The 18,220-nt window shown below is 36.9% G+C and overlaps 1 protein-coding gene across 4 annotated transcripts in view; it reads left to right on the top strand.

The window, feature by feature from the left end:
* CNOT2 (CCR4-NOT transcription complex subunit 2) overlaps window positions 1-18,220 on the top strand; it is a 90,224-nt gene that overhangs the window by 36,405 nt on the left and 35,599 nt on the right. For 3 of the 4 annotated variants that reach the window (XM_082043014.1, XM_082043011.1, XM_082043013.1), the window contains one exon: window positions 13,377-13,499. In XM_082043014.1, the coding sequence (XP_081899140.1) occupies window positions 13,389-13,499 (111 nt within the window). In that variant the 5' untranslated portion in view covers window positions 13,377-13,388. Of the gene's footprint in view, window positions 1-1,018; window positions 2,240-13,376; window positions 13,500-18,220 lie in introns of those variants that run through there. The other variant, XM_082043012.1, reaches the window with a different exon arrangement.

The following is an 18,220-nucleotide window of genomic DNA, read 5'->3' as shown; positions in this document are numbered from 1 at the left end:
AGGAAGAAGGGTTAACAGAAGTGGTAAAGAATACATTTATTTAAAAAAAAAAAAGCCTTTGGCACCACAGAGATTTGGAAACAATTGTGTTTTTTTAAATTGTGACAGTCATGAAGGAGATCAAACACAAAGAATACTTCAGTATTTGTAAGTGCTTTTACTACTTGTAGTTTTTGAGAGCTAATTATTGTACACTTCTTGTCATTGAAAGAACTGTACTATGTGGGTGATGTTTTGTTTAATTTAAGAATAGTTATAAATTTGAGTAACACATAACTGCCTCCAGTTATCCAGTATATAGTCTTGTGGTGAAATGTATCACCCTTCATTTTCTCACAGCCTGATGCTCATAGAAAGATATATCCATAACTTTTAAGTGTTTATTTGGATTTCGACTGCAATTTTTTTTTAATATTTAACTTACAGATAAATGTAGTGATCTGAAGTTCATTTTATGTGCTAAAGAAATTAGTCGTCTTCTCGCTTTCCTGAACAAGACTTAATGCTGGAACAGGGTTTCTTTTTAAAAGCAGAACTTTTGAGAGTCCTGCTTCAAGATTGTGCAGGGTGGAGAAGGGATTGTATCACTTAAAAAGCAAGAAGTTCTTCCAGGACTTGGCTGACCCTGAGAAGACTGGAAAGAATTTGGCATCAGATTGTGGTGTAATGATTTAAATCCCTGTATTTTCCTCATCTGCAAAATGGGTAAAATGGGTTGAGACCGAAACTGATTTCAGTGTTTTGCTACTGCAATGCTAGATGAAAGCATATTAATGCTGCTGGGTAGGATAACTTTTGAATTTTATGAAACCAGCTGTAGGAAAAGAAAAACTGAAACCTCAGGCCTTGCATTTGCAAGCACTACAAAACTTTTATTGTCAGCAAGGCTATATACATTAGGTGAAGACTGAGTAGTCTCGTTTTCAGTAAAACTAACTACTCTCTCATTTTTAATGAGAGCAGAATAATGGGAAGTAATGTCCTGTTGCGTGTTTCACCAGGGTGTTGTGACGCTAAACATTGGTGTCCTGTCTTGGAGCTCTAAATACATGTGACTGTTTTCTGAGAAACTGTGGGGAAAGGTATGAGATGGAGGGGACCATCCCATGTCTGGGACTTGGGCCAGGTCTAAACAACATTTGCAGTCTGAGCTTAGACTGCCAATTTGGGGTAGCTCTGTTTTAAAATATTATGGCATAAAGTCTGTCGCTTCAGAGGGGAGTTTCTTTAAAATGAAAAATGCATGTTATTTCACTTTCTGATATTTGAACAAAGTTTGCAGTACATATTGAGCCAAAGTTTTACAATATGGGAGTCTGACTGGAGTCCACCTGCTTAAATGAGGGAGTGCATAGCTAGATTAATTCCTTTTTGACAACCTTAATGGAGAACAGAATGACTGAAGACGTTTAAATTAAACGTGTGGAAGATTAGTACAGTAGAAAGACATGATAGGTGCATTTACTGCTTTATTAATTTTACTTACTGCTTGTATTTGTAATAGCATGGTAGGTATCTCAGAGTCTCCAATTTATCTTTTCCAGCATGAAATAGTATCTAACTCTGAAAATTTTTTACTGAAATCAGTTAATGCTTTAAATAATAAAAAATCAGTGCAGAATTGTAGTTCAGCAATTTAAAGTTTTTAAAAGTTTCGATACTTTTTCATTATGTTTAGAATAAATTCAGTAATTTTGGCTTTTAGGACTGCGTCCTTGTTCTTTAGATATGATGTAAAAACATCAAAGTTGTTTTGTCACATGTTATTTTACGGCTGAATCGGTACAGCTTTAATCACAATATAGCCTGGCTGCATAGTCAGGTGGTTACAAGAAACAGGCCCTGAAATATTTTGAGAAATATGCTTCCTAAAGCAACTTAAGGCTTTCATTTAAAAAAAAAAAAAAAAAAAAAAAAAAAAAAAAAAAAAAGTAGCCAAAGGATAGGAATCTCTAATTTTAAGTTTGCATTTTTGGGTTTGCCCTAAAGAGTCACAGGCTCTCCTAAGTATGTTTTAGGAGGATACACTTAAAAGCCATACATGAATTTAACTTTAACCTGTCTGTGCTCTTAGGAAGTGTTTCTCCTTTTGCAGAACGTACCATTAGTCTGGAGGAGAGTCACTGAGAAGCAAGTATGCTGCCAGGAAGTTGTGGCAGCTCGTAAATATTTCTTTCTCTTCAAGGATTCAATATATTAAACATACTTAATGTTTTGAATTTTCCAGTTGTATTTTAAGGTAAGACAAGATGTTTGATGTGCTCTGTGCGTAGAATGAATTTTTTGGCCAGAATGTTCTCAGCTATTTCTATTTTTAGAATACCTCTGGAAAAAAAAAAATAAACCTAAATCAAAAGGTACCCTGTCCTTAAAATTCAGCGTAAAGCAGAAAGTGTTATTGCCTCTTTCTTGAGGATGCTTCAAACAAATGGTCAGAAGCTTACTTTAAATACTGTGTGTGTGAATGTACTGCTAGAAAAATCTTTAAAAATCAGTTGTGCTCTTTTTCAGTTGTCCTCTATCTTGTGATCCCTGAATGAAAAAAAAAAAAAAAACAAACAACATACCTTATTTTTTTTTCCCTGGTAAAAGCCAGACTAGAAATGGATCTAGTACTAATTTACTTAATGTCAACAAACTCTGTCCAACTAATGAGGGAAAAAAAAAAGCTATTCCTGTTGCTGGTCCATTAATCATGATCTGCTTGTGACTATATAGCGCTTAGCTGCAGGAAATGCTTGGGAAACAGGGCTTATTTAAAATACAATGTTTTAGATTAACCAAACATGCAAGTTTTGGCTGTATCCAGGAACGAATAGGTAGGCAGTGCTGCTCTTATAAAAAGTAAGTGGAATCAGTTGTTATGGGGGGCGGAGGGAGGTAACTGCAGTATTCCTGATAAGTGGAGCCTGTTCAGGATGCACATGGGATGAACATGGAAATGTCCTGGCTGGAGCAATGGTTTCCCATCTTTTAGCTGAAACATAGATGCAGAAATCTGACCTCCTGGCTGAGCATCTCAGTTGAAAGCAAATAAAAAGTCAAAGGAGTCCTATCCTTTAATCTGTGTTCTTCTCCCAGAGTACAAGTGATTTGATGTGGTGGAAGCATTTGAATCCTGAGATCATGAACTCAATCTGAATTACTTCAAAGTTGGCTTTTTCCTCTCAGTTTATAAGCTTTCTCTTTTTATCTGGTACATAGTGCAAAAGTTTTAAAATGGTGAATGAACTAAAAACGGTGTTCAGTGAATAGATAAAGACTACTTAATAGTTCTTGTAACATAAATAATGTAATAAGGCTTAATATTTTACAGCAGTACGGGTCTAGAAAGCTTATCAATGGGCATTTTTGGCTTCAGATGAGTCGGATGTGTAGGAGCCGTTAAGAAATATTGCTCGAGGACTGTGTAAGGTAATGACTTTACAGGGAAAGCTGGAGGATACTTAGCAGGTGGAATGATACCAGATGTGCTTAAGTGTGATACAAGGGACCCACATCAAGATTAGGAGAAAGGGAAAAAACACTATCCCAGTGACACAGAGCTTGCATGGTCTTTTTGCTTGCTCATGGAAAAGTGTGTCAACACCGTCCTCCTAAGACTGCTGGAGCTTCACAGCTGCACTATCAGCAACCATCTTCCCTTGCTTGGGAAGCCCAGATGACCTTTGTGTTTCTGACCCATCCTCTGTGGTCCACATGCTGACACCCCCTGCCCTGCCAGTATTGCTGCTGCCAGTCTGCAGTTTTTTGTCCCTTGAAGGGATAAAGCGTCCCAAAGACCTTTGGGAGTGTTGTTTTTTCTTTCCTCACCACCAGCTTTCTGTGTAAAAGTTCCTGATTTGGCAAATGTAAGAAATTCAGCGAAGGTTTTGAAGCAGTGGGATGCAGTTTACATGTGAATTAAAAGGCTTTAAGTTGTACAAAATGGTTAAGATGTTTGGCTGTCAGTACACAAGCTTTTGGTTTCGTGTGCCACTTTTATTTAAAGCCATTTTATTTTAACTGTGTCTTACCATTTAGGAGGCTTAAGTATATACTTTTTTTTTTCCTTCTATGTATTATATAGTGTCACATTAGGCTGGTGTGTCACTAAATGTCCAGATGTTTTAAAAAGAGGAAATGTAATGAAGCTTGCAGATGAATTTGTAGAGGAACACATAGTTGTCTGTTGTGAAGCACCGAAAAGTAGACCCTTTGTTTGTAGTGGTGTTGACAATCAAATATGTATCTGTCCTCTGCATGAGCAAATAGCTTTTCTCACTGTCTTAAGTTGTAGCAGGGAGCTGGTTTGCAGAGCAGTTAAGATCTCTTTCTTGTGAGGAGTATCAGCTACTAATGTACTAGTTACAGTGGGTATAATTCAGAAAAAATGGTTACCACTTTATTTCAGTGTAAAATAGGGTTTGTATGTTGGTCTAGCAAGGGTTTTCTTTTGTTTTTGTAACTTTTTAGGGGACTTATCAACATAAAAGGTTTCTGAGATGCTCCTTGTTTGTGAAACCTTCATATAAGTTCTGTAATACTGGGGCTTGGACTAGATTAGCACCTGGTTTGTTTTCCAAGTTAAGCTCTGTTGGTCCATGTCTGCATCATCTGAGTTGTCTGTTGTAAGTGGAGGAAGGTTTTGAGTAGCCAGCAGTGATATCAAACATTGGAGATAGTGGAGTGTCTCATGTTGATATTAAAGCTGTAACTCTTTGTAGAGGAGAAATATTTTAGCATAGCAAATCTCTTTATTGTAAAGCTGAAGGCCAAACTGCTTAGTCTTACTTAGTTAACTTGATGTTCTTATTGCTCTTAAAAATGTGTTTTGTGAATATGTGATGACTAATTAATACCAATGAAGAATGAAAACCTCCTAAAGTATGGTGGTTGGTTTTGTTTGTTGTGTTTGTTGTTTTTGTGTGTTTGTTGTTTTTTGTTTGTTTTCCTTAAGCTGTTCTGAACTTTTAGTAAAAAAAATACTTAATTTCTTTGCAGTTTTTATGTGTTTATCCTGTCTGTGGATTCTATGAATTTAGGTGTTAGAATTCCAAACTTAAGTCTCTTTATAGGAGTGCATTTATGTCCCTTGGGGACCTTTTTTCCGCTATATGCCTATATACTTATCATAGAACATACACTAGCAAAACAACTGTCCTGTTCTGGTGCATTCTAGCAGAAGGGGAATACAGTAAAGAGGGAGTTGATAGTACCAGTACTCTGACAGCAGACTGGAATTTTCCTGTTGAAATCCCCTTTTTTCTGTTGCTTATACAAATTTCAGATATCTTTTCAGACTGAAACTTCTTGTTCCCTATATCTGCTTCACCTTGTTTTCTTGCACCCCTCATGTTTTCGGCTGAAGTTATGTAAATTATAACTAGTTCTACGACTTCATACCAGAGTGGGTTTTTAGAAAAGCAAGTGCAAATTTCTTTAACTGTTGGCCTTTTGTCACTCTTACCTTTTTTTTGCCTCCATGAGAAATGCATAGAATCTGTCACAGTTCTAAGCCTTAGAGAAGAAAATTTACTTAGTAAGATTTTATTTTATGGGTTCATTTCTCAGTAAAGTGATGCAGCTTTCAGGCTGCACTTACTGTCATGCGAGTTTGGCCACATGCAGAATTTGCTGCAGCATAATTCTGCTGAATGCAGAACTTATACTTTTATCAGTTTGCTCTGAGTATCGCAATGTTTAGGAAAATGCCGAGTTCCAACTTCTTTCTCTTAGGACTGGATGGAATGATATGATTTTGTTATTTCTGAAGAACTTAATGTAGTAGCTGATTTCCTAATCTTTTTATGTTGGGCTTTTCCATTGCATATGCCCTATTAAAGAACTCTCTGGAGTGCATCTGAGTAGATCTACAATTTCTAACTGGGTAAAGTACCTTTTTATTTATTTTATTTAAAAAAACCCCACACCACAAAGCAACAAAAAAAGGCAAGCCCAGGAATGATACTGGAGATAAAAGTAGACTAACTTACTGAATTAGGGGATATCTTATTCTAATTTGATATGAAAGGGTAATTCCTGAAATACAGCAAAACTTGTTTTGTTCACAGAAAATACTTCAAAAGCACTAATACAGTCCATATGGCAAAACGCAGTGTTAAATTCAAAAACCAATTTTTAGTTAAAACAGCAAGTAGTTTTCAACCAGTGCAATTCTGAATTACCTAACGGGATGAGTCAGAGGTTATCAAACGAAAGTAAGCAGGATGTTGTCATTCTAATGTGTTCCAGTGGCCATTTTTCTTATTGTTGAGGTGCAAAATACTGATTGAAAGATACTCAGAGAATTAACTTCTTAGGAGGCAAGAGAAGTGCCACTCTAGTAATAAGTTTATTATGAGAACACGTGAAGCAAATTTTATTATCTTTCCAGAATTGAATTTTGGTTTTTGCTTATTTATTTACAAACTTGACAGCTGAATTTTTCTTTTCTGAGACTGACCCATTTCCATATTAACCAAATACCAGTTTTCATAGACAGGTTTACTTGTAATAGTTACCAGGAATGCAAGTTTTCCTGTTGTTTTGTGTGCTTCTTTACTTGTTTATTTGGCTTATTTTATTGTCCCATTACGACATAGGTACTTCAGAAGCCTGTTTGGTTTCTGAACTTGATTTTGATTAAGTCTGGCTTCTTAGAATAACTGATCTCTTCTTTGATGATGTTCACACAAAAAAAAAATCAGTAAATTAATGTGGTACACAGTGTATATTTAGCGGACAATTGTCTTGATGGATCATCAACTGAGAACATTCTTTAAAAGTTACTTTTTGTTTACAAATTGAACTTTTTTTAAAAAACATATTATGGCTGAGGAGTGTCATAAGTAGATAACAAGAGTATGGCAGTACATCAGTTATTTTCAAGATTCTTGCTGTTGCTCACTGCATGCGTATTTAAAATAGTATTGAATTGAAAAGTATGAGACAACATGAGGCACAATTGTCCTGTCTTTCTAAAATGCAGTAATCTTTCGTGGTGAAACCTTACAGTTGAAGGGCATTGCACAGCCAAATGTGTAGCATTTTACAATAGCAATCAGAAATGCTGTGTTAAATTGGATCTAGGACCGTTATTATACTTGAATGGACTGTAAATACTACAAATGACTAGAAGCATCAAGAAGAGAGAAAGTGGGTAAATATACTCACATTTTGGATAGGGTGATATATTAGTTTGGTTTGTTTTGGGTGTGTGTTTGAAGTTTTTTTTCTCCTCTTATTGAGTAAATATTATTTGTAATATTATCAGACAAGTAATAGTTGTTCCTGATTTACAAAATCCTTAAACCATGTCTTTGACAGATAATCCAGCTGTGTGTTTTACAGCATGTGTGTGTGTATGCGTATGTGTGCTGTTAGTCAGGACTTGTGACTTTTGTTGCCACGTTTACAAAGGAGATGTTCCTGCTTCTCCTCAGGTCACATCACTAAATAAGGTAGAACACACTTGGCATCTTCTTGGTCTCTCCCCACAGCTGCTACAAGTGGAGTGCCAGGTCATTGGCTCCCCTGGTCACTTTTGCAGATCCCTGATGTCTTTCTTATGTTTGAATTGTCTTTCTTGTGCATGTTTGGGCTCTATTGAATGGTGTGTCTTTTGCACTGAGAAATAAGATCAGAAAGAGTAGCAGTTTTTACTGTAAAATAAATCTATGTTATCTTTTGCCAACTGATGGAATTCCAAATTCACAGAATGTTAGGGATTCGAAGGGACCTCGAAAGGTCATCTAGTCCAATCCCCCTGCTGGAGCAGGAACACCTAGATGAGGTTACACAGGAATGTGTCCAGGTGGGTTTTGAATGTCTTCAGAGAAGGAGACTCCACAACCCCCCGGGCAGCCTGTTCCAGTGCTCTGGCACCCTCGCTGTGAAGAAGTTTCTTCTCATATTTAAGTTGAACCTCTTGTGTTCCAGTTTGCACCCATTGCCCCTTGTTTTATCACTGGTTGTCACTGAGAAGAGCCTAGCTCCATTGTCATGTCACTCACCCTTCACATATTTATAATTGTTTCTATAGGTTGACTTAAATTGCAGGCTGATTTGGTGGTTACCAGCATGTGATTTTTCACAGACACATTTTTTGAGATACTTATTTCTCACTAGAAGGCTGATTCAGGGCCACTTTTGTAGATACGTTGGGTATGCAAATATGTTACCTTATGTGAAAATATTGATTTGTAACAGAAGAGAAAAATAGGGTAAATTATTAACTTTGCTAACTATGATCTAAACAGCAGCATCAGATGCCTTAGTATACAGATGGATGGAAGCTCTGTAGCATCAGACTGAGATTAGAGCTTCTTATTGCTCTCATGTAATGGCAGTGTGAATGTTGAAGAATACCATAGTCATTGGAGGAGCGGGAAAGGGTAGATATTCCTAAAATTCTTGAAGTGGTTTATTTTTTTTAACACTTATTACTCTATATAGTTTTCAGCTCTCATTAAGATGATGAGTTTAATCAGTTGTAATGCAATGACTGATTTTTCTGCTCTATGCAAAATTAAAAATATTCATTCTCCAGGGAGATTTTATAGCATCCTCTTAGTTTAGAGTTGGCTACATTAATGTCATGAGTGAACTCTCCTTGGGCACTACCTATAGTAATACTGCAAAACAGAAACATAATTAGTTTTCCTATTTTAGTACTATAATTTACTTCAGGCTGTTACACTAATTTAATATACAATTATAGCATCATTCTATAAGTGATTATAGAGAAGATAATTTTGCAGCTTAAAATGACAACATTTTTAATAATTTCCTTACAAATTTTGTGTCAATAATGTATTTCCGGTTATGGCTAACAAACAAATATTTGTGTGCTGAAATATGCTATACTGCAGTGTTTCTTGTAATCAAAAGTTGTTGTTTTTTTTAAAAAAAATCTGTTTTAAAAAAATAAAATTAAATAAGTATTGCTGGTTGTTTTATGTACTCAGCTGAAGGATGAAGGTCAATGAATGCAACAAACTGCTTATTAGGTGCTTCAAATTCTTAACATTTGTATGGTGCTTTTAGTTGCCCGGTTGTTGTGGTTGTCAGGAAATGTTCCACAGAAGTATTTTAAAGGTCTTGTCAGGTTTGTGACTGCATTTTGCTTGGTTAATGTTAATTTGAAGTTGTGGGCAAATCTGATTTTTAAACATGATGTCCTCGTGCTTTGAAAGAAGCACTTGTGTTCATCTGGTCAGAATTGGACAGGGTTTGTGGCAGCATGGCTGGTTAGTTCTCTGAACTCAATCGTAACATGTTTCTCTTTGCTTTCCTCTATTACCATGAATATTTTCTAATAATATTTGTGCATGGGTGTACCAGTGGGAATTGTAAGTACTTTGCAATATAATGCTGAAGGATGAATTGGCAAAAGTGCACCATTTTTACATTTGTAATGAACAGTTGCACTGCCAATGTGTCTTGTGCAATAGAGGACTGAGTTTCCGGAGTAGAACAGGAAAAGTAGTTGCAGGATTAGGAGAGGGATCTGTATGAAATTAGGCTGAGTAGACAGGAGTTCTTTACTTAATAAAATTGCCATGCAACTGGGGCAGCACTTAGGTGAAATTGTGTTGGCATAAATGTGTGTGTTTATTGGTATATATGTATGAATAAGAGACTTAAATACAAGAGCTTATTTCTACTGTTAACCTCATCAGTCTAGACCCTGTGAAGGTACAAAACCTCAGGTCACTGTTACTTTCCAAAGGTTTTAAAATGTATTTGTAAATGCTGCGTGAACTTTGCTGTATTTGTTTTTGTAGCTGATTGGACACCGATCTATCAGTCTATGAAAAAAGAGGTGCAATCATTTTGTATAAGGTTTCCTGGTGGCTTCTTGTCCTAAGAAATAAGCAAGAAAGTTCCATCTGCAGATCTGCCCGCATTTGGCACAGCCCCAGTTATTCTCACACCTTCTTACAAATAGCACTGCGATGGTGTTTTTTCATTATCTGTGCATACACTTGTAGCATGGCTGACTAATGAATATGTTAGTGAATACTGGTATGAGTGGATGTGGGTAGGAAGATGCCGATTGCTAACTTGGCAACCATCTGACACTGTCATTGTGAAAACCTGCTGTTTATAGAAGTGTGCACAGGGATAGGTGCTCTGATTGAGAAGTTTGCCAGCTGTCTACTGTCACCGTCGACTACTGGGAAGTAGATAAGTTGGCTGCTGGTGTCAGCATGAGAACAAGCAAGGAGTGAGCAGCCAGGCTACCACAGCAGCATCTTCTGTCTTTAGTCCCAGTTCCTGCCCTTTCAGTTACTGGTCTTTAGTGGCTGCCTCATTTTATGGTGCTGTTAGTTTTGTACCGGGGCTGGATAGGAGTGTGAATTGCAACACCACATTTCTCTGCTGCGGTTCACCCTGAGAACAAGTGGCAGTTCTTTCTGGTGGACTGAAGCCCTGTTAGGGGTGCAGGCAGCTGCCAGAATACCCTCCAGCATTCCCTCGGTGGAAGCGTGGACAGCTTGAGCACTGCACGCAGCTGCTTCACTTGGCAGCGTTGAACAAGGCAGGACAGCTTACAAAAATGCTGTTGTGCAGAAGCATTGGTCTTTGCAAAAAGTTTTTGAAGGTTTTTGGAGCAGTCAGGCCCAGCGATGCAGCTGGTTGCAGGCTGGGCTCCTCCGGCCTTCCTCTCTTCCCCTGCAGCCTGCAATGCATGCTCTGCTCTCTGGAGTTCTTCAGTTAGGTACCACCTAGAAATGTGGGTTGTCAATATAAATATCAATGTTTCATCTATCTAATTATTAAAAGTTTTAATAACCGTGCTTTTGTAAGACTTCATATAAAAAAAGGTGCAATTCATCTAGTCTTCAGGGCATAATCTTGATTATTTCCTGTACTGATAATTGCATAAGACAGTGGCCCTAAACTAATGTTTTAAACACATTTAGTGGAGATTGTTTAAAATATCCTTCAGCTTTTCAGTACATAGACTTCATGTTTGAACATACTAGCTTTCTTGCAGCAGCTTTAAACATATATTTTAAAACTGAAAGCTCTGACCTTACCCCACTGACTCAGAAATCTTTCCGGTGTGTGTGTAACCAGCCATATGTAAACCTTGGCGGAAACAAGATCAAAAGCTACAGGGTCAAAGACAGGATCGTTTTTTCCCCTTTATGTAGTTCCTGTACCGTAGCTCAGGGTTAGGTATTACATTCGTACAGAATGTGTATGCTTCAGTGACTTGCTTTCTATCACAATTAAATTTTGTTATTCTGATGATACATCACAAGAGAAGTTTATGTGGCAAAAAAAATATTCTCTTGCCCTAGGTATTGTTAAAGGAGCACCACTTGTGGGAAGTTGCTTTGTACCTTCTCAAGAGCAGTAGTTGGTTGAGACACACAGCTTCTCCTCATTTCTTGGGATAGCTTCAATCAAAGCACTTCACAATCCTTTTTACAGTGGTTAAAGGCAACTGCTGGTCTCTCCACACTTTACTCAGGCAGAGCAAAGGACAAGATAATCCCCTCAGCCTGTTAAATGCTCCATCCCATCTGGTAGGTGATAATTGCATTGTAAGGGGATTAGCACAGTGGGATATGCTTACAGTGTAATGAAAGCTGCACTACAAGTGTGAAAGTCAGTTGAATGCGTTGAAGCAGTTTGGGACCTCACATTTGCACATTTTTGTAAATATCATAAAAGACAAGTTTCATCTGGAGAAGGCGCACAGTACCTTTACATGCCTTCGCATGGGGGTAACAGGTCATAAATTTATTTTGAGACATCAGTAGTCTAAATATCTGAAACCCTCTCATACAACTAAGTGGAATAGGCTTTTGTTTAGATGAATGCAACACTTTAGGGCAATTTTGTGATTCTAGCTGTATTAAATGCGTCTCAGTGTTCACTTAAAACTCCTATGACTTGGAAATCACAGGGTTAAGTTGTCACTAGTAGAGGAGCACCCGTGTTATTAAACACTGCCTAGAAATCTTCATCAGTAAAGGGGAAATTTGAATAAGCCACACTGTGAGGAATATCAGAGTAATTTTGTGTCAGTCGGGATAAGAGGATTTCAAGCTGACAGTAACTCTCCTTGCAGCCAACCAGAATAAATGCTTTGAAATTTCAAACATGAGCCTAAGGTAGTGTAAAATGACTCTTTAAATACATTTTTAAAATTGTCTTTTTTTTTTTTAAGTTTAGCTAGTGCTGTCAATAGTGAAGATAGTAAATCTTCTAAATTTGATAAGCTAGCTGTAATTTAGCTTCTGTATGTTTCAAGATGTTAAAGATCCATTGGAAGGTATGTAAGGTAGGGCCATAGCTGGGGGTTGGTTACCATCCGGTTAGTTGTTCTCTCTTCAGTCTCCCCATGTGGTACAAGAAGTGGAGCAAGTTGCTCAGTGCTGACCAATATGTGCCATTTGGCTGGTTTGAACATTAACCTGTCACGTTAAAACAGGGCTTGGTTAGCCCACACTGTGCTGTGGTAGCATTTCATGGCCAGATAGATTAGAAAGTTAACAGAAGTGTGTGTATTTTTACATAAGTAAGAGAGTCAGGTGTATAAAAATGCACTGCATATGGTAGATGCTATGATGATGTTGTATGATCTTGCTGCAGCATTACATTTTCTAATCAGTTAAGGTTCTGTGACCAGCTGTGCGGTTGCTATTTTTTCAGTTTCCAGTTCCTGGCCTAGCAGCTCTGTCTGTGTGTGTCTGCACCTCTGGGAGTAAGGACAAAACAAAACCTAGTGGTTTTTTATGGGTCGTCTGCAGTAACTTTGTCAGTCTGTGATGAGGTTTTTAAGTGTGGTTGAGCTTGAGCTTCTCTTACTTAATCGTGTCTCTGAGTGTGCAGGGTCGAGTAGAAAGCTGCTTTTCCAAAGTTGTGGGGCTGAGACATGGGAGTGATTTCACAGTGGCTTTGTTTTTTTTTTCTTTCCTCTTTTATTATTGTTGTTTCTTTTAAGGTAGCTGAGCGGTACGAAGGATGTACCTTAATTTTCTTCTTTCAGATGAAAAGTGTTTACCTGAGGAGGGGAAAATTTGAGAAATGTGTTGTTTTGTTATATGACACTATGTAATTTTCAATATACCTGAGTGAAAGGTTATGAGCCTCAAAAAAGCAACCAACAAATGAACACCCCTCCAAAAAATTAAGCGTATCCTCTCTCCTTACCCCATTTCTTTCTGAAATATGAATTTCTGTCAGATGAAAATCCCAGTTGGAAGAACCGTTTCCTTGACAATGTATAAAAAGTACTGTTAAAGAGGAATTTTCAAATGTTTAGAAACAGATTTTTTTTAACAATCGGTACATATATTTGAAATATATACAATTATAAGTATGTAGCAAACCAAATCATATATGGTATATAATAGTTTTTTCTTCTTATTTAGGTGACAAACAGCATGTTTGGTGCTTCAAGGAAGAAGTTTGTAGAGGGGGTTGATGGTGACTACCATGATGAAAACATGTACTACAGCCAGTCATCGATGTTCCCACATCGGTCAGAAAAAGATGTAAGTTGAATAAGCTTGGTTTTTTTTTCCCCTTTCAATACTGAGATAATTTCAAGCATGAGAAATACATGTGAGGAAGGGATTCATTTAGATTTAAGCTGTGGATGTGTTTTCAGTGGCAAGTGCTTCAATTTTAGGGAGTTTGTACATGTAAACTTCAGCCATATGGTTGCCAGGATTTAATTTTTTCATCTTAAAGAATTATATTTGTAACTTAAATTAGGTTATGAATTATATCTTGTGTTTACATGTTGTATCCACAGTGGTTTTGTTGTGGTTTTACACTTTATATCTTCGACCGTTTTTTTTTGTTTCTGAAAATGCCTTGTGCAGCTTGTTTGTCTGCTCAAGTATTCTAATTTAGGTATTTCTGCCATTTGTAATGACACAAAGTTACAAACCCCAACCTTTCTTAAACATTTTTTTCCCTCGGTAATGCATTATTTTATGTTAGAACTACATTGGCATTACCGAAGCTCTGCTTATTATTAAAATAAATAAATTAGCCAGTAAAATATTTCACTTTTATATGGAGTGGCATGTAGAAATATATGGAAGACTGAAAAGCATGATTTGAAATTCATGTCACCTCAAGGCCAGTAATACTCTCTCATGACAGACTTGCATTTAATATGTGTAAGCAACAAATGTGCTAAATTTTCTTTTTAATTAAAAAAAAAAAATCACTTCAGACTTTCAAAAAGGTGTCATTGCTTCAAGTCTGTCTCCATGGCTGTCCAGAAATATAATTGTTTAGTTGGAAATGTCTTGATAGACCTTGACCTATGTAAATATAAACATTTCCTATAGGCTTTTAGTGATTTGAATTTTAATCCAGATTTTCAAAGATATAAGGAAAGAAGTTTAAAGTAGAAGGCTTTTTTAAAAAAAAAAAAAAGGAAAGAAAAACGAACACTTAAAAGCAGCTTTCCAGTTCAGTTTCATAAGTGATTTTTATGAGAAATTTCAGGTGAGCCAACAAAGGATTAAAATCTATTACAGTGTTAAGAAAATTAAACAGGCTGCACTTTCCTGTTTATGTCCATTACACGTGTGCATGTGCCACAGATGCACAAAGACACAATGGAATATTTGTAATGCTGAATGTACTTTCCTTTCTGTGAGCTCTGAGGGGTTCATCTAGCATTCTCAAACATAGCAGATGCTATTTCTCCAAAGTGATTCTTAAATAGATTCTTAAATATTAAACCTCCAGCTGTAGATTTGATGCACTGTGGGAGAAATTGTTACGATGTAGTAAGAAAGGTAAAGTGAGACGAACACTGTGCTGTACAGTGTGTGCGGTGAAAGCTGATGCTTGGTGGGTTGTTGATGCTGTGAATGAGTGCTTTAGTTGCCTACTCTTTCTGTAGGCATTGTTGCAGAAGTGGATCTTAGAATGGGACTTCAAGAGAAGGAAGGTGGGTGTTCCAGACACCAGGAATGACATGAGAAATCATGAAAGCTTGTGGGAGAAGTGGCCAAAATGGGGCATAGAAGCTGCTGTGGGTGGCAGAAGAGTGGTGTCGTTCCCACAGGAAATGGAAGAGCGATTTTTGCAAAAGCTTTTTAAAGTTTTATTTCCAAAGCCTTGTTAAGGGATTTTTTATTTTTTCCCCTTGTAGCTTCACTATTGACCGTTACAACTTGCTGAGTTTACGCTTGTGAAATCTTAAGCCATTATATGCTATTGTAATATTGCTATTAACATTTATAAAAAAAAAAATATTTTCTGTATACCTTTGATCACTGATGTATAGCTAAATGTATATTCTGTATTATTACATGCTGATTTTGGTATCTCATTTGACTCGTTTTAGATGAGAAAGGTTGCAAAGGTGGTTGTATTCTTTTAGTTTCCAAACAATTTTGTGGTTTTGAAAACATGTTCTAATTGAAAATAACCGTGTTTTCAAATAGTCTTTGAACTGGAATTCTACTAAAGATGATACTCTGTACATGAGAACACAATAAATATATTGCCTGTGTTGTTATTTGGCTAACACAAAAATACATTTGCTCAGAATTTTCTCTGAGTAAGCTAATAAAGACTGAAGATCAAAACCTGGATCCAGTTTTATGAACACCAGGGGGGGAAGAAAAACTTGTAGAATTCTAGATCTTGAAACACTTTGACTTTTTCTGTTTTCACATTCATATTGAATTGGAATGGGTAAATCTAGGCAAAAAATAAAGGTAGATGAAACCTTGGGGAAAGGAGTAAATCATTTTTTTTTGTTCAAAAAATCCAACTGGTAATAAAAAGATTAAAACATGGCATACACAATCTCTTTGTAAACAGACTGTAAAATGGCAGCATTTATGCCCTTTTTATAGTACAGTTGTCTAAACAAGGTGCAGTTTTACTGCAGTTTAAATTATTACTCTTTTTTCATTTTCAGTTTCTTGCAGGTCTTTACTGACAGCAGGTAAAATGGATGTATTGCAGGTTTTAGCTACAAACCTGTAGAAAATGAGTTAAACATAGAATTTTTTTTTTTTTTTTCTCCCAGTGTGTCAGGTATATACATGAATTCTGAGTCTTTCATTTATGCTTCTTTTATATTCCAGAGTTCTTTAACCTGAAATAGAGAGGTTCTGAGGGAAGCCTGCTGTGAATGGCCTCTTTAACTACTGCTCTTCAGGAAGGCATAAGCTTGTTTAGTATTTACCCTCATACTGGACATGACTGGGTGTTTTTCTGTTTTTCACTTTGTTGAAATCTTACTGATTCTGACCTTTAAAGTTGCTGCTTTTGAGGCAATTGTTACTGAGCATGTGTATGTGTACTCTAAGCAGAGGAATATAGAGAATGGTGAAACCCTCCTAAGATGAAGACTAGAGTGAGGACTGTTTCTGCAAGCATATTATTTGGTATAAACTTCAGAATCTATTTTTCACTTTACTTTTACAGTGGGGTTTCTGTCGTTGTGAAGAGGCATTGTCTTCAGGTTGAGGACAGTGATGACTTGCACAGAGTTTGACTGGTTTGGGAGCTTTTCAGCTTTCTACCTTGTTTTAACATTTAAGGTGGAGGTTTCATTTTTTTTCAAGTTATATTAGGAAATAGTTCTTCACTTATTAAGTGAAAAAGTAATTTAGAACCTATCTGAAAAAGATGTGAAAAAATATTTTATGCCTTCTTATAAACAATTTTCTTTGCACTTACTGATGTGGTGTCCTTGTGACTTGTTTTGCCTAATTTGAATTTTAAAAGCATTTCTTTTACACAAAGGTAAAGTGAACAAAATGCTGCTCAAGTCCTGTCTTAAATTTTGAAGACTTTTTCCAGGTGGGAAGAAGCAGGAACAAATAGTTTAGGACATGTTATTTCATTTCAGAGCTGCAGTGTAGCTGAAAATGAAAAGCTTTCATGTAACTTACCTGTTTCTTCACTAGGGAATAACAGGTCTAGGCAGTCAGGCTTGATACAACAATTGAAATGGAAAAGTTGCACGTTACTCATGTGCACAAGTGCTTCCAAAACCATTAGGATGCTGTTTGGGTCTGTTGTTTTAGGTAGAAAATTATGGTTCCTTAGATTAGATTAGGTCTTACTCACGGTGTCTAATGCTTCTTTTTTACCAAACAAGTGTCTTTGCCTTGAGTCATTGCAAACCTTCCTGTGCCAAAAGGGAAGAGGAACAGAGTAAATCCATGAATGCTCTATGAATTCTGCTGCATTTAGGGTCAGTGCATGATAACCAGGTCAATAGTCCTTTGGTAATTAAATCAGACATTTTACAGAATTTGCAGGGAATAGAACAGGTGAAGAAAATAGTTTAAGATTTGCCTTGAAACAAATGTAATCGTGTAACTTAAATTGACAGCAAAATGCACGGTGTGCCCACAAAATAATTACAGAGTTTATTTGTGGCTAGTTTCACCAACTTAATTGAGCTGTCTATGCACTCAGCAAAATCATTGTGAGGACAGAGATGCATGCGTTTTTATTTGGATAGAGTGACAATAGTAGAAATTGGTAACTCAAAACTTTCATATACTTTTGAACTTACTGTCTTCTTGTCAAGGTTTAAAGCAAGGTGACAATAAATTGTGGCAGATGCCCTCTGTTAATCCCTCCCACCATAGAGCAGCGTTTAACCCCTCCTGTGCAGAGCTGGCGTGGTTGCAGCAGCTGCAGGGCAGGCACCCGGAAGTCATTGGCGGGACTTCACAGCAAACCAGAACTGGATTGAGGGATGCAGGGCCTGGCCTTGGCTCGCAGGCAGACAGGCAGCATCATCTCTAGATGCTGGCCATGGTCGAAGAGAGAGAGACCTCGTGATCTCCCTCTTATATAGGGTGTATAACGATTATGGGATTAAATACTCAGTTTGTTAGATTTAGTCACCTGTTCTCTCCAACCCTCTGGCAAATATGTCCCATTATCAGTTAACCTTGGTTACCATGGTAATAAATCTAAACATGACCTTCTTCAGCGTTCCATGTCATCTCATCAGCACCGAGCACAGTGTCCAAGAAAAAATATGCATCTAACTTCAGGCAAGTGCAGTTACTTAGAAAAACTTAGCTGAAAGAAAAAGCCACTAAAAGAGAAACTTGTTTTTAACAAGACCAGGACACTTGTAAGGAGCAAAATAAAAAAAAAAGGACAGTGTGCTTTGAGAAAATATGTCACCTGTTCAGTCTGAACTGCTACGACTTCTCATGAATAAGACTGTAAGAGATGGCTCTATGAGGTTTAATCAGTCTAGCCC

This window comes from Streptopelia decaocto (genome assembly GCF_964273445.1).
Source record: "Streptopelia decaocto genome assembly, chromosome: 1".
Taxonomy (NCBI): Eukaryota; Metazoa; Chordata; class Aves; order Columbiformes; family Columbidae; genus Streptopelia; species Streptopelia decaocto.
Note: the sequence above shows the minus strand (reverse complement) of the source record. Positions and strands in the feature narration are given on the sequence as shown.